We start from the raw sequence: 15282 nt of genomic DNA, 5'->3' as shown, positions 1-15282 counted from the left end.
AGGAACAGAACAGAGGAGAGGAGTGGAGGAGAGGAGAGTAACAGAGGAGAGGAACAGAACAGAGGAGAGGAGGAGAGGAGAGTAGCAGAGGAGTGGAACAGAGGAGGGAACAGAGGAGTGGAACAGAGGAGAGTAGCAGAACAGAGGAGAGGAGTGGAGGAGAGGAGAGTAGCAGAGGAGTGGAACAGAGGAGAGGAGAGTAGCAGAGGAGTGGAACAGAGGAGAGGAGAGTAGCAGAACAGAGGAGAGGAGTGGAGGAGAGGAGAGTAGCAGAGGAGTGGAACAGAGGAGAGGAGCAGAACAGAGGAGAGGAGTGGAGGAGAGGAGAGTAACAGAGGAGAGGAGGAGAGGAGAGTAACAGAGGAGAGGAACAGAACAGAGGAGAGGAGTGGAGGAGAGGAGAGTAACAGAGGAGAGGAGGAGAGGAGAGTAACAGAGGAGAGTAACAGAGGAGTGGAACAGAGGAGTGGAACAGAGGAGAGGAGCAGAACAGAGGAGAGGAGTGGAGGAGAGGAGGGGAGGAGAGGAGAGGAGAGTAACAGAGGAGAGTAACAGAGGAGTGGAACAGAGGAGTGGAACAGAGGAGAGGAGGAGAGGAGAGTAACAGATGAGAGTAACAGAGGAGAGGAGCAGAGGAGTGTAACAGAGGAGAGGAGGAGAGGAGAGTAACAGAGGAGAGGAGGAGAGGAGAGTAACAGAGGAGAGGAGAGTAACAGAGGAGAGGAGGAGAGGAGAGTAACAGAGGAGAGGAGGAGAGGAGAGTAACAGAGGAGAGGAACAGAACAGAGGAGAGGAGTGGAGGAGAGGAGAGTAACAGAGGAGAGTAACAGAGGAGAGGAGGAGAGGAGAGTAACAGAGGAGAGTAACAGAGGAGTGGAACAGAGGAGTGGAACAGAGGAGAGGAGCAGAACAGAGGAGAGGAGTGGAGGAGAGGAGGGAGGAGAGGAGAGGAGAGTAACAGAGGAGAGTAACAGAGGAGTGGAACAGAGGAGTGGAACAGAGGAGAGGAGGAGAGGAGAGTAACAGAGGAGAGGAGGAGATGAGAGTAACAGAGGAGAGGAGAGTAACAGAGGAGAGGAGGAGAGGAGAGTAACAGATGAGAGTAACAGAGGAGAGGAGCAGAGGAGTGTAACAGAGGAGAGGAGGAGAGGAGAGTAACAGAGGAGAGGAGGAGAGGAGAGTAACAGAGGAGAGGAGAGTAACAGAGGAGAGGAGGAGAGGAGAGTAACAGAGGAGAGTAACAGAGGAGAGGAGCAGAGGAGAGTAACAGAGGAGAGGAGAGTAACAGAGGAGAGTAATAGAGGAGAGGAGGAGAGGAGAGTAACAGAGGAGAGTAGCAGAGAAGAGGAGGAGAGGAGAGTAACAGAGGAGAGTAACAGAGGAGAGGAGCAGAGGAGAGTAACAGAGGAGAGGAGGAGAGGAGAGTAACAGAGGAGTGGAGCAGAGGAGAGTAACAGAGGAGAGGAGCAGAGGAGAGGAGTGGAGCAGAGGAGAGTAACAGAGGAGAGGAACAGAACAGAGGAGAGGAGGAGAGGAGAGTAGCAGAGGAGTGGAACAGAGGAGTGGAACAGAGGAGAGGAGGAGAGGAGAGTAACAGAGGAGGAGAGAGTAACAGAGGAGAGTAATAGAGGAGAGGAGGAGAGGAGAGTAACAGAGGAGAGGAGAGTAACAGAGGAGAGTAACAGAGGAGAGGAGCAGAGGAGAGTAACAGAGGAGAGGAGCAGAGGAGAGGAGTGGAGCAGAGGAGAGTAACAGAGGAGAGTAACAGAGGAGAGGAGGAGAGGAGAGTAACAGAGGAGAGTAACAGAGGAGAGGAGCAGAGGAGTGTAACAGAGGAGAGGAGGAGAGGAGAGTAACAGAGGAGAGTAACAGAGGAGAGGAGGAGAGGAGAGTAACAGAGGAGAGTAACAGAGGAGAGGAGCAGAGGAGTGTAACAGAGGAGAGGAGGAGAGGAGAGTAACAGAGGAGAGTAACAGAGGAGAGGAGCAGAGGAGTGTAACAGAGGAGAGGAGGAGAGGAGAGTAACAGAGGAGAGTAGAAGAGGAGAGTAACAGAGGAGAGGAGCAGAGGAGTGTAACAGAGGAGTGGAGCAGAGGAGAGTAACAGAGGAGAGGAGGAGAGGAGAGTAACAGAGGAGAGTAACAGAGGAGAGGAGCAGAGGAGTGTAACAGAGGAGAGGAGAGTAACAGAGGAGAGTAACAGAGGAGAGGAGCAGAGGAGTGTAACAGAGGAGAGGAGCAGAGGAGAGTAACAGAGGAGAGTAACAGAGGAGAGGAGGAGAGGAGAGTAACAGAGGAGTGTAGCAGAGGAGAGGAGGAGAGGAGAGTAACAGAGGAGAGTAACAGAGGAGAGGAGCAGAGGAGAGTAACAGAGGAGAGGAGGAGAGGAGAGTAACAGAGGAGAGGAGGAGAGGAGAGTAACAGAGGAGAGTAACAGAGGAGAGGAGCAGAGGAGTGTAACAGAGGAGAGGAGGAGAGGAGAGTAACAGAGGAGAGTAACAGAGGAGAGGAGCAGAGGAGTGTAACAGAGGAGAGGAGGAGAGGAGAGTAACAGAGGAGAGTAACAGAGGAGAGGAGGAGAGTAGAGTAACAGAGGAGAGTAGCAGAGGAGAGGAGGAGAGGAGAGTAACAGAGGAGAGTAACAGAGGAGAGGAGCAGAGGAGAGTAACAGGGGAGAGGAGGAGAGGAGAGTAACAGAGGAGAGTAACAGAGGAGAGTAACAGAGGAGAGGAGCAGAGGAGAGGAGCAGAGGAGTGGAGGAGAGGAGAGTAGCAGAGGAGAGGAGGAGAGGAGAGTAACAGAGGAGAGTAACAGAGGAGAGGAGCAGAGGAGTGGGACAGAGGAGAGTAACAGAGGAGTGGAACAGAGGAGAGTAACAGAGGAGAGGAACAGAGGAGTGGGACAGAGGAGTGGAGGAGAGGAGAGTAACAGAGGAGTGGAACAGAGGAGAGTAACAGAGGAGAGGAACAGAGGAGTGGGACAGAGGAGTGGAGGAGAGGAGAGTAACAGAGGAGTGGAACAGAGGATAGTAACAGAGGAGTGGAGGAGAGGAGTGGAACAGAGGAGTGGAACAGAGGAGTGGAACAGAGGAGAGTAACAGAGGAGTGGAACAGAGGAGAGAGGCAGAGGAGTGGAACAGAGGAGTGGAGGAGAGGAGAGTAGCAGAGGAGAGTAACAGAGGAGTGGAACAGAGGAGAGTAGCAGAGGAGTGGAGGACAGGAGAGTAGCAGAGGAGAGTAACAGAGGAGTGGAACAGAGGAGTGGAACAGAGGAGAGTAGCAGAGGAGAGTAACAGAGGAGTGGAACAGAGGAGAGTAACAGAGGAGTGGAACAGAGGAGTGGAACAGAGGAGAGTAGCAGAGGAGTGGAGGAGAGGAGAGTAGCAGAGGAGTGGAACAGAGGAGTGGAGGAGAGGAGAGTAGCAGAGGAGAGTAGCAGAGGAGTGGAGGACAGGAGAGTAGCAGAGGAGAGTAGCAGAGGAGTGGAACGGAGGAGTGGAGGAGAGGAGAGTAGCAGAGGAGAGTAACAGAGGAGTGGAACAGAGGAGAGTAGCAGAGGAGTGGAGGACAGGAGAGTAGCAGAGGAGAGTAACAGAGGAGAGTAACAGAGGAGTGGAACAGAGGAGTGGAACAGAGGAGAGTAGCAGAGGAGAGTAACAGAGGAGTGGAGGAGAGGAGAGTAGCAGAGGAGAGTAGCAGAGGAGTGGAGGACAGGAGAGTAGCAGAGGAGAGTAACAGAGGAGTGGAACAGAGGAGAGGAGGACAGGAGAGTAGCAGAGGAGTGGAGGACAGGAGAGTAGCAGAGGAGAGTAGCAGAGGAGAGTAACAGAGGAGTGGAACAGAGGAGCGCGTGCGTTTTAAATGTAAAGGCATGCGTTTTAAATTTAAATGCATGTGTTTTAAATGTGTTTTAAATGTAAAGGCATGTGTTTTAAATGTAAATGCATGTGTTTTAAATGTGTTTTAAATGTAAAGGCATGTGTTTTAAATGTAAAGGCATGTGTTTTAAATGTAAAGGCATGTGTTTTAAATGTAAAGGCATGTGGGCATGTGTTTTAAATGTAAAGGCATGTGTTTTAAATGTGTTTTAAATGTAAAGGCATGTGTTTTAAATGTGTTTTAAATGTGTTTTAAATGTAAAGGCATGTGTTTTAAATGTAAAGGCATGTGTTTTAAATGTAAAGGCATGTGTTTTAAATGTAAAGGCATGTGTTTTAAATGTAAAGGCATGTGTTTTAAATGTAAAGGCATGTGTTTTAAATGTGTTTTAAATGTGTTTTAAATGTAAAGGCATGTGTTTTAAATGTAAAGGCATGCATTTTAAATGTGTTTTAAATGTGTTTTAAATGTGTTTTAAATGTAAAGGCATGCATTTTAAATGTGTTTTAAATGTGTTTTAAATGTGTTTTAAATGTAAAGGCATGTGTTTTAAATGTAAAGGCATGTGTTTTAAATGTAAATGCATGTGTTTTAAATGTGTTTTAAATGTAAAGGCATGTGTTTTAAATGTGTTTTAAATGTAAAGGCATGTGTTTTAAATGTAAAGACGTGTGTTTTAAATGTAAAGGCATGTGTTTTAAATGTAAAGGCATGTGTTTTAAATGTAAAGGCATGTGTTTTAAATGTGTTTTAAATGTGTTTTAAATGTAAAGGCATGTGTTTTAAATGTGTTTTAAATGTAAAGGCATGCATTTTAAATGTGTTTTAAATGTGTTTTAAATGTAAAGGCATGTGTTTTAAATGTAAAGACGTGTGTTTTAAATGTAAAGGCATGTGTTTTAAATGTAAAGGCATGTGTTTTAAATGTAAAGGCATGCATTTTAAATGTGTTTTAAATGTAAAGGCATGTGTTTTAAATGTGTTTTAAATGTAAAGACGTGTGTTTTAAATGTAAAGGCATGTGTTTTAAATGTGTTTTAAATGTAAAGAAGTGTGTTTTAAATGTAAAGTCATGTGTTTTAAATGTAAAGAGATGTGTTTTAAATGTAAAGGCATGTGTTTTAAATGTGTTTTAAATGTAAAGACGTGTGTTTTAAATGTAAAGACATGTGTTTTAAATGTAAAGGCATGCGTTTTAAATGTGTTTTAAATGTAAAGACGTGTGTTTTAAATGTAAAGGCATGTGTTTTAAATGTAAAGGCATGTGTTTTAAATGTAAAGGCATGTGTTTTAAATGTAAAGGCATGTGTTTTAAATGTAAAGGCATGTGTTTTAAATGTAAAGGCATGCGTTTTAAATGTGTTTTAAATGTTTAAATATGGCCAATCCTGAGCCAGAGCACATAGCAATACACGCGCACACACACACACACATTACGCACACACACACACACAGCGCAGCTAAAAGACTGTACATAACCTTACACACAGCGTCTCTCACGACACAACACACACAACAAAATACATATTTTTGACACATGCTTCTTCCTCACACTAGCAAACAGTTAACCTGAAACACACACCCACACACAGTCTATGAAACACGGTGACTTTCAGTGTTCCAGTAGCAGAGCTCCCATCCCCTGCAGCAGCAGTAGAGTTAGTACAGATGGACTAGCAGCAGTAGAGTTAGTACAGACGGACTAGCAGCAGTAGAGTTAGTACAGATGGACTAGCAGCAGTAGAGTTAGTACAGACGGACTAGCAGCAGTAGAGTTAGTACAGATGGACTAGCAGCAGTAGAGTTAGTACAGACGGACTAGCAGCAGTAGAGTTAGTACAGACGGACTAGCAACAGTAGAGTTAGTACAGACGGACTAGCAGCAGTCGAGTTAGTACAGACGGACTAGCAGCAGTAGAGTTAGTACAGACGGACTAGCAGCAGTAGAGTTATAGTACAGACGGACTAGCAGCAGTAGAGTTAGTACAGACGGACTAGCAGCAGTCGAGTTAGTACAGACGGACTAGCAGCAGTAGAGTTAGTACAGACGGACTAGCAGCAGTAGAGTTAGTACAGACGGACTAGCAGCAGTAGAGTTAGTACAGACGGACTAGCAGCAGTAGAGTTAGTACAGATGGACTAGCAGCAGTAGAGTTAGTACAGACGGACTAACAGCAGTAGAAATAGTACAGACGGACTAGCAGCAGTAGAGTTATAGTACAGACGGACTAGCAGCAGTAGAGTTAGTACAGACGGACTAGCAGCAGTCGAGTTAGTACAGACGGACTAGCAGCAGTAGAGTTAGTACAGACGGACTAGCAGCAGTAGAGTTAGTACAGACGGACTAGCAGCAGTCGAGTTAGTACAGACGGACTAGCAGCAGTAGAGTTAGTACAGACGGACTAGCAGCAGTAGAGTTAGTACAGACGGACTAGCAGCAGTCGAGTTAGTACAGACGGACTAGCAGCAGTAGAGTTAGTACAGACGGACTAGCAGCAGTAGAGTTAGTACAGACGGACTAGCAGCAGTAGAGTTAGTACAGACGGACTAGCAGCAGTAGAGTTAGTACAGACGGACTAGCAGCAGTCGAGTTAGTACAGACGGACTAGCAGCAGTAGAGTTAGTACAGACGGACTAGCAGCAGTAGAGTTAGTACAGACGGACTAGCAGCAGTAGAGTTAGTACAGACGGACTAGCAGCAGTAGAGTTAGTACAGACGGACTAGCAGCAGTAGAGTTAGTACAGACGGACTAGCAGCAGTAGAGTTAGTACAGACGGACTAGCAGCAGTAGAGTTAGTACAGACGGACTAGCAGCAGTCGAGTTAGTACAGACGGACTAGCAGCAGTAGAGTTAGTACAGACGGACTAGCAGCAGTCGAGTTAGTACAGACGGACTAGCAGCAGTAGAGTTAGTACAGACGGACTAGCAGCAGTAGAGTTAGTACAGACGGACTAGCAGCAGTCGAGTTAGTACAGACGGACTAGCAGCAGTCGAGTTAGTACAGACGGACTAGCAGCAGTAGAGTTAGTACAGACGGACTAGCAGCAGTAGAGTTAGTACAGACGGACTAGCAGCAGTAGAGTTATAGTACAGATGGACTAGCAGCAGTAGAGTTAGTACAGATGGACTAGCAGCAGTAGAGTTATAGTACAGACGGACTAGCAGCAGTAGAGTTAGTACAGACGGACTAGCAGCAGTAGAGTTATAGTACAGACGGACTAGCAGCAGTAGAGTTAGTACAGACGGACTAGCAGCAGTAGAGTTATAGTACAGACGGACTAGCAGCAGTAGAGTTAGTACAGACGGACTAGCAGCAGTAGCGTTAGTACAGACGGACTAGCAGCAGTAGAGTTAGTACAGATGGACTAGCAGCAGTAGAGTTAGTACAGACGGACTAGCAGCAGTAGAGTTAGTACAGACGGACTAGCAGCAGTAGAGTTAGTACAGACGGACTAGCAGCAGTAGAGTTAGTACAGACGGACTAGCAGCAGTAGAGTTAGTACAGACGGACTAGCAGCAGTAGAGTTAGTACAGACGGACTAGCAGCAGTAGAGTTAGTACAGACGGACTAGCAGCAGTAGAGTTAGTACAGACGGACTAGCAGCAGTAGAGTTAGTACAGACGGACTAGCAGCAGTAGAGTTAGTACAGACGGACTAGCAGCAGTAGAGTTAGTACAGACGGACTAGCAGCAGTAGAGTTAGTACAGACGGACTAGCAGCAGTAGAGTTAGTACAGACGGACTAGCAGCAGTAGAGTTAGTACAGACGGACTAGCAGAGAGACTGGAAGGAAGGCTTCTGTCTCCCCTCACCCACGTGTGGACTATGAGACTACAATACTAAACCATGCTGAATGACAGTATATTCTGTGTAGCACATTTGCTACAATTGCATTGCAATGCTTGTCGGTGTATCTAGCCACACACTGAAATGTATGTATGACGCAGCCTTATGAATACACAATAGGATCTTTTCTCACATAATGTATCTTGGTAGAACAGCAAATGAAATCCTTTGAAGAACCCTGCAGCACCAAAGGAGAATGTTTACATTCATATGTGACAATGTATACACCCAACAACCTTCACATGTAGCCCTCACGTGTTTTTGTGTGCTTGACTGTTGGTGCCGGATAGTTGCAGTATGCATAGCTGTATCTCTATCCCAGTCTGTTATGTGTAGCTTCTCTCTCACCTCAAACTCTCTCGGCAGGACATACAGGACAGTAAAGGACAGTTGAGAAGAGGACAGGACAGGAGAGGACAGGATATGAGAGGACATAACAGGAAAGAAGAGGACATGAGAGGACAGGAGAGGAAAGGACAGGAGAGACGAGGAGAAGAGAGGACAGGATAGGAGATAAGAGGATAGAAGAGGACAGGAGAGGATACGAGAGGACAGGAGAGAAGAGGAGAGGACAGGAGAGGATACGAGAGGACAGGAGAGGACAGGATAGGACAGGACAGGAGAGAAGAGGAGAGGACAGGAGAGGAGAGGACATGATAGGAGAGGACAGGATAGGAGAGAAGAGGATAGAAGAGGACAGGAGATGACAGGATAGGAGAGGACAGGATAGGAGAGGACAGGACAGGAGAGAAGAGGAGAGGACATCATAGGAGAGAAGAAGAGGGGATAGGAGAGGACAGGAGAGGACAGGAGCAAAGAGGAGAAGAGAGGACAGGATAGGAGATAAGAGGATAGAAGAGGACAGGAGAGGATACGAGAGGACAGGAGAGGATACGAGAGGACAGGAGAGAAGAGAAGAGGACAGGAGAGGATACGAGAGGACAGGAGAGGATAGGAGAGGACAGGATAGGAGAGGACAGGAGAGAAGAGAAGAGGACATGACAGGAGAGAAGAGGATAGAAGAGGACAGGAGAGGATAGGAGAGGACAGGACAGGATAGGAGAGGACAGGAGAGAAGAGAAGAGGACATGATAGGAGAGAAGAGGACAGGAGAGGATAGGAGAGGACAGGACAGGATAGGAGAGGACAGGAGAGAAGATAAGAGGACATGATAGGAGAGAAGAGGACAGGAGAGGATAGGAGAGGACAGGTCAGGATAGGAGAGGACAGGAGAGGAGAGAAGAGGACATGATAGGAGAGAAGAGGACAGGAGAGAGCTGAAGCATGGTCATGTCATGTGACCAAACACATCTTAATGATAAGCTTCCAACACAACACACTTTGACCTCTCCTGCTATCTGTCTGACACGGCAAATAGATGCTTTTGATTATTACTATAATCATAATAATCCATAGGCTACATTTTTGCTGGTATTCAATAACACTTCAATAACACCACGACAGATAGCTTGAGCGTTGTTGAGACGTTGAGTGGATGAGACTATGATAAATAAATCAAGTTTTGAAGAATGCCTGATGATACAACAGAAACATTTGACCTCCCCAAAAATATCAAGACGCAGAGGAAAACGACAACAACTCACCCAAAATCATCGTGGCTTTTCCTTCTCTCTGCTCCTATCGTTTAACAGTGCTCCCTCGTTACCCCGTCTCCCCCTTTTCTCCAAAGGGACAATGGCTCCAAATTGTTTTCTTATTTTTTTCACCGCTCGTCTTTCTCTCTCTCTCTCTCTCTCTCTCTCTCTCTCTCTCTCTCTCTCTCTCTCTCTCTCTCTCTCTCTCTCTCTCTCTCTCTCTCTCTCTCTCTCTCTCTCTCTCTCTCTCTCTCTCTCTCTCTCTCTCTCTCTCTCTCTCTCTCTCTCTCTTTTTCTCTCTCTTTTTCTCTCTCTCTTTCTCTCCAGCTGGCAAGTCAGAAAAGCAGAACTAAATGTGAGCGGAGACTGCTGCTACTACCACCTGCTACCACTGCTACCACTGCACACGCTGTCTGTCTGTCCCTCGCTTTGCCTTGCCTTGTGTCCGCCCTCACCAGGTGATTAACAGTATGTGAGGAGGAGGAGGAGGAGGAGGAGGAGGTGTGTGTGTGGGGGGGTAATGCTGGTGCAGTTGTGCTGCCTGTCTGTCTCAGATAAGCCTCGGGGTTGGGGTGCGTCAGAAACAAGAGGGAGGGGGAGCTACTGGCCAAAGTTGAACTACCTAATGACAGAATGAAGTCGAACTCCCCAATCACAGAATGAAAAGCAGCTTCATCTAGATCTTCTACTCCAGAGAAGCCAGAAAATGTGATGGTCTCCAACACAGCTGACAAGCTATATCTGTTCAGTGGGAATATTTCTGAGATGGGAATGCCTTGGTGTCAAACTGGTCTCTCTCTCTCTCTCTGTCTCTCTCTCTCTCTCTCTCTCTCTCTCTCTCTCTCTCTCTCTCTCTCTCTGTCTCTCTCTCTCTCTCTCTCTCTCTCTCTCTCCTCTCTCTCTCTCTCTCTCTCTGTCTCTCTCTCTCCTCTCCTCTCTCTCTCTCTGTCTCTCTCGTCTCTCTCTCTCTCTCTCTCTCTCTCTCTCTCTGTCTCTCTCTCTCTGTGTCTCTCTCTGTCTCTCTCTCCTTATTTTTGGGGTTGTGTATAATCTAAAGGAACCTTACATGTCTGTGCTAAGTGTGCTCTGATTGGTGGCAGCCTCGACCAATGGGAGCAGCAGCAGGCACTTGTCATCATGCAGAGTGTAAGTCATGAAGGAGACAGCACTGGACTAATAATGTATGTGTGTGTCCCACTCTATCTCCGCCCCCACCCCTCTCTCCTCACTCCTCCACCCCCACCCCTCTCTCCTCACTCCTCCGCCCAGTGGAATGAACAGCATGTTTTGTCGGCTTGCGTCCGTCGCTTTCTCTCGTCTTTTAGCGCCCCTGCCCCTCATTCCTCTGTTCTTTGACTCCATGTGATCGATGAACCCTTTTATCCTCTCTTTCTCTCCTTCTCCTCATCCTCCTCTCACTCGTCAACCTATCAGGCTAGGCGTTCTGTCACCCTGCTCTATTGCCATCAAAGGACAGGATTTGGATGGAGGGACAGAAAAAGGGGGAGGATGGGTAAAAAAGAGATGGAATAGAAAGTGACAGAGCAAGGAGGGGCAGAGATTAAACTAAAATGCAAACAGACAGAGGGATGTAGAGATGTGGAGTGACGAGAGGAGAGGACCGGGAGCAACGAGACAGAGAGACAAGAGAGGAGAGGACCGGGAGCAACGAGACAGAGAGACAAGAGAGGAGAAGACTGGGAGCAACGAGACAGAGAGACAAGAGAGGAGAGGACTGGGAGCAACGAGACAGAGAGACAAGAGAGGAGAAGACTGGGAGCAACGAGACAGAGAGACAAGAGAGGAGAGGACCGGGAGCAACGAGACAGAGACAAGAAAGGAGAGGACTGGGAGCAACGAGACAGAGAGGAGAGGAGAGGACTGGGAGCAACGAAACAGAGAGGAGAGGACTGGGAGCAACGAGACAGAGAGGAGAGGACTGGGAGCAACGAGACAGAGAGGAGAGGACTGGGAGCAACGAGACAGAGAGGAGAGGACTGGGAGCAACGAGACAGAGAGGAGAGGACTGGGAGCAACGAGACAGAGAGGAGAGGACTGGGAGCAACGAGACAGAGAGGAGAGGACTGGGAGCAACGAGACAGAGAGGAGAGGACTGGGAGCAACGAGACAGAGAGACAAGAGAGGAGAGGACTGGGAGCAACGAGACAGAGAGACAAGAGAGGAGAGGACCGGGAGCAACGAGACAGAGAGACAAGAGAGGAGAGGACTGGGAGCAACGAGACAGAGAGACAAGAGAGGAGAGGACTGGGAGCAACGAGACAGAGAGACAAGAGAGGAGAGGACTGGGAGCAACGAGACAGAGACAAGAAAGGAGAGGACTGGGAGCAACGAGACAGAGAGACAAGAGAGGAGAAGACTGGGAGCAACGAGACAGAGAGACAAGAGAGGAGAGGACTGGGAGCAACGAGACAGAGAGACAAGAGAGGAGAGGACTGGGAGCAACGAGACAGAGAGACAAGAGAGGAGAGGACTGGGAGCAACGAGACAGAGAGACAAGAGAGGAGAGGACCGGGAGCAACGAGACAGAGAGACAAGAGAGGAGAAGACTGGGAGCAATGAGACAGAGAGACAAGAGAGGAGAGGACTGGGAGCAACGAGACAGAGAGACAAGAGAGGAGAGGACCGGGAGCAACGAGACAGAGACAAGAAAGGAGAGGACTGGGAGCAACGAGACAGAGAGGAGAGGAGAGGACTGGGAGCAACGAAACAGAGAGGAGAGGACTGGGAGCAACGAGACAGAGAGGAGAGGACTGGGAGCAACGAGACAGAGAGGAGAGGACTGGGAGCAACGAGACAGAGAGGAGAGGACTGGGAGCAACGAGACAGAGAGGAGAGGACTGGGAGCAACGAGACAGAGAGGAGAGGACTGGGAGCAACGAGACAGAGAGGAGAGGACTGGGAGCAACGAGACAGAGAGGAGAGGACTGGGAGCAACGAGACAGAGAGACAAGAGAGGAGAGGCAGAGATTAAAACATGCTGCTTGTGGATGAAACAAAACCAAGTCATCTAAATATTCTGTCCTGCTTTGCAGTCTGTCTATGCAGTCTGTCTATGCAGTCTGTCTATGCAGTCTCCCTTAGCTCACAACTTACTCAACAACTGAAACTGAAAGAAGGAGAGTCACGGGCTTGAAGAGAGGGAGAAAGAGCAAGAGAGACCTATTTAGAAGCACAAAGCCATGATGCCATTGAGAAGCGGACTGGCGGTTAAAAAGGGACAGATCAGTCAAAAAGAAGGGCTTAACAAAACTGTCAAAAAATGCATCCCCTTGGGGACAGAGCACACAGTTGCATACACACAGTTGCAAACACACAGTGGCAAACACACAGTTGCAAACACACAGTGGCAAACACACAGTTGCAAACACACAGTTGCAAACACACAGTTGCAAACACACAGTGGCAAACACACAGTGGCAAACACATAGACACACACTGAAACACGTGGCCTAGGGCTAACTAGAGAAACAGAGAGACAAGAGACTTGCCTGCCTGCCTGTCTGTCTTTTATAGTGCCTTGTCTTCTCTTGTCCTCCCTGTCTCAGGCTCTCTCCCTCTCTCCTTGTCTCAGTCTCTCTCTTCCTCTCCTTCCCTCTGTCCCCCTCTCCCTCTTCTCATGTCCTCTCCCTCCCTCTTCTCACGTCCTATCCCCCCTCTACCTCTTCTCATGTCTCTCTCTTCCTCTCCTTCCCTCTCTCCCTCCCCCACTCTCTCCCTCCTTCTCTCCTTGTCTCAGGCTTGGGCAGTGAGTATGAGTCAGAGAGATGTTGGAGTGAATACTAAAGAGTCTGCCGGCATCTCTAATACCTTACTGCTGCACTACACAGCACAAACACACACACCGTTGTATATAAACACACACACAGATTAGGAGCCACACATTTTATATATAAACACACAGCTCATACTCCACCTCAAGGCAAAGACTCTCACGCACACCAGCATCTTTTAACATATGACTAACATACAGTATGTAAGCTTATGTAAATATCCCAACAAACCACTACTACCACACTGAGCCTTACCATGTCAGCTCTAAGCATAGCCTGCTAACGAAACCCCAACATGCAGGTAACTGACTAAATAAAGGAAACCCCAACATAACGTGTCTTAATGGGACGTTGGGTCACCACGAGCCACCAGAACAGCTTCCATGTGCCTTGACGTAGATTCTCCAAGTGTCTGGAACTCTATTGGAGAGAAGAGACACCGTTCTTCCGAGAGAAGTTCCATCATTTGGTGTTTTGTTCGTGGTGGTGGAAAACGCTGTCTTAGGGGCCGTTCCAGATCTTAGGGGCCGCTCCAGATCGTAGGGGCCGTTCCAGATCTTAGGGGCCGTTCCAGATCGTAGGGGCCGTTCCAGATCTTAGGGGCCGTTCCAGATCGTAGGGGCCGTTCCAGATCTTAGGGGCCGTTCCAGATCGTAGGGGCCGTTCCAGATCTTAGGGCCGCTCCAGATCGTAGGGGCCGTTCCAGATCTTAGGGGCCGTTCCAGATCGTAGGGGCCGCTCCAGATCTTAGGGGCCGCTCCAGATCTTAGGGGCCGCTCCAGATCTTAGGGGCCGCTCCAGATCTTAGGGGCCGCTCCAGATCGTAGGGGCCGCTCCAGATCTTAGGGGCCGCTCCAGATCTTAGGGGCCGCTCCAGATCGTAGGGGCCGTTCCAGATCGTAGGGGCCGCTCCAGATCTTAGGGGCCGCTCCAGATCTTAGGGGCCGCTCCAGATCTTAGGGGCCGTTCCAGATCTTAGGGGCCGTTCCAGATCGTAGGGGCCGTTCCAGATCTTAGGGGCCGTTCCAGATCGTAGGGGCCGCTCCAGATCTTAGGGGCCGCTCCAGATCTTAGGGGTCGTTCCAGATCTTAGGGGCCGCTCCAGATCTTAGGGGCCGCTCCAGATCTTAGGGCCGTTCCAGATCTTAGGGGCCGCTCCAGATCTTAGGGGCCGCTCCAGATCTTAGGGCCGTTCCAGATCTTAGGGGCCGCTCCAGATCTTAGGGACCGCTCCAGATCTTAGGGGCCGCTCCAGATCTTAGGGGCCGCTCCAGATCTTAGGGGCCGCTCCAGATCTTAGGGGCCGCTCAGATCTTAGAGAGCGCTCCAGATCTTAGGGGCGCTCCAGATCTTTGGGGCCATTCCAGATCTCAGGGGCCGTTCCAGATCTTAGGGGCCGCCCAGATCTTAGGGGCCGCTCCAGATCTTAGGGGCCGCTCCAGATCTTAGGGGCCGTTCCAGATCGTAGGGGCCGCTCCAGATCTTTGGGGCCACTCCAGAACTTAGGGTTTCTCTATCTGTGACATGCTGCTGTGTGAAAGTACAGTGTGGGAAAATCCATTATCTGCAACAGTTTAAGTTCTGGCCTATAGAGACACAGAGATTGGAAATGGAACTTGATCCCAGCTATGCAATGGGTGTCCATATTGAGATCCCTGGGTCCAGTCTTAGTGAATGTGAGATCTGGCCAGTCAATCTGGCACAAAGATCTGGGCAGTCAATCTGTCCCTTCCTGCAATTCTCAGGATGGCGATTACCTGTCCCTGGCTCTGTCCCGGTGTCTATAACTGCGTCCCGAATGCAGTCCCATTTCCTATATAGTACATTATTTTTGACCAAGGCCCCCATAGGTCCACTATGAAGGGAATATGGTGCCATTTGTGGCAAAGAATCTGTCAGCAGAAGAGGGCAGATAATGTTTCCTCATTAGTACTGTTGCTATCAATAATTCAACTGCAGGTCTTGTTGGGTTCAATGGTCCGGACGCTAATGTGTAGGGGCCTCTCTCTCTCTGTCTGTCTGTCTGTCTGTCTGTCTGTCTGTCTGTCTGTCTGTCTGTCTGTCTGCCTGCCTGCCTGCCTGCCTGCCTGCCTGCCTGCCTGCCTGTCTGTCTGTCTGTCGTGGGCCTGCACAGCTTTAATGGATTTCATGAAGAGGGGGTGAAATGGGAG

General features: G+C 48.9%; 1 protein-coding gene across 1 annotated transcript in view; it reads right to left on the bottom strand.

The window, feature by feature from the left end:
- Positions 1-9829, bottom strand: part of LOC118376212 (zinc finger protein 385A-like) — a 219607-nt gene extending 209778 nt beyond the window's left edge. The window contains exon 1 of the mRNA XM_052484934.1: positions 9330-9829. Within this exon, the coding sequence (XP_052340894.1) occupies positions 9330-9339 (10 nt within the window). The 5' untranslated portion in view covers positions 9340-9829. The remainder of the gene's footprint in view (positions 1-9329) is intronic.
- Positions 9830-15282: the final 5453 nt, after the last annotated feature.

This window comes from Oncorhynchus keta, chromosome 28, assembly GCF_023373465.1.
Source record: "Oncorhynchus keta strain PuntledgeMale-10-30-2019 chromosome 28, Oket_V2, whole genome shotgun sequence".
In the NCBI taxonomy this organism is placed as follows: Eukaryota; Metazoa; Chordata; class Actinopteri; order Salmoniformes; family Salmonidae; genus Oncorhynchus; species Oncorhynchus keta.
Note: the sequence above shows the minus strand (reverse complement) of the source record. Positions and strands in the feature narration are given on the sequence as shown.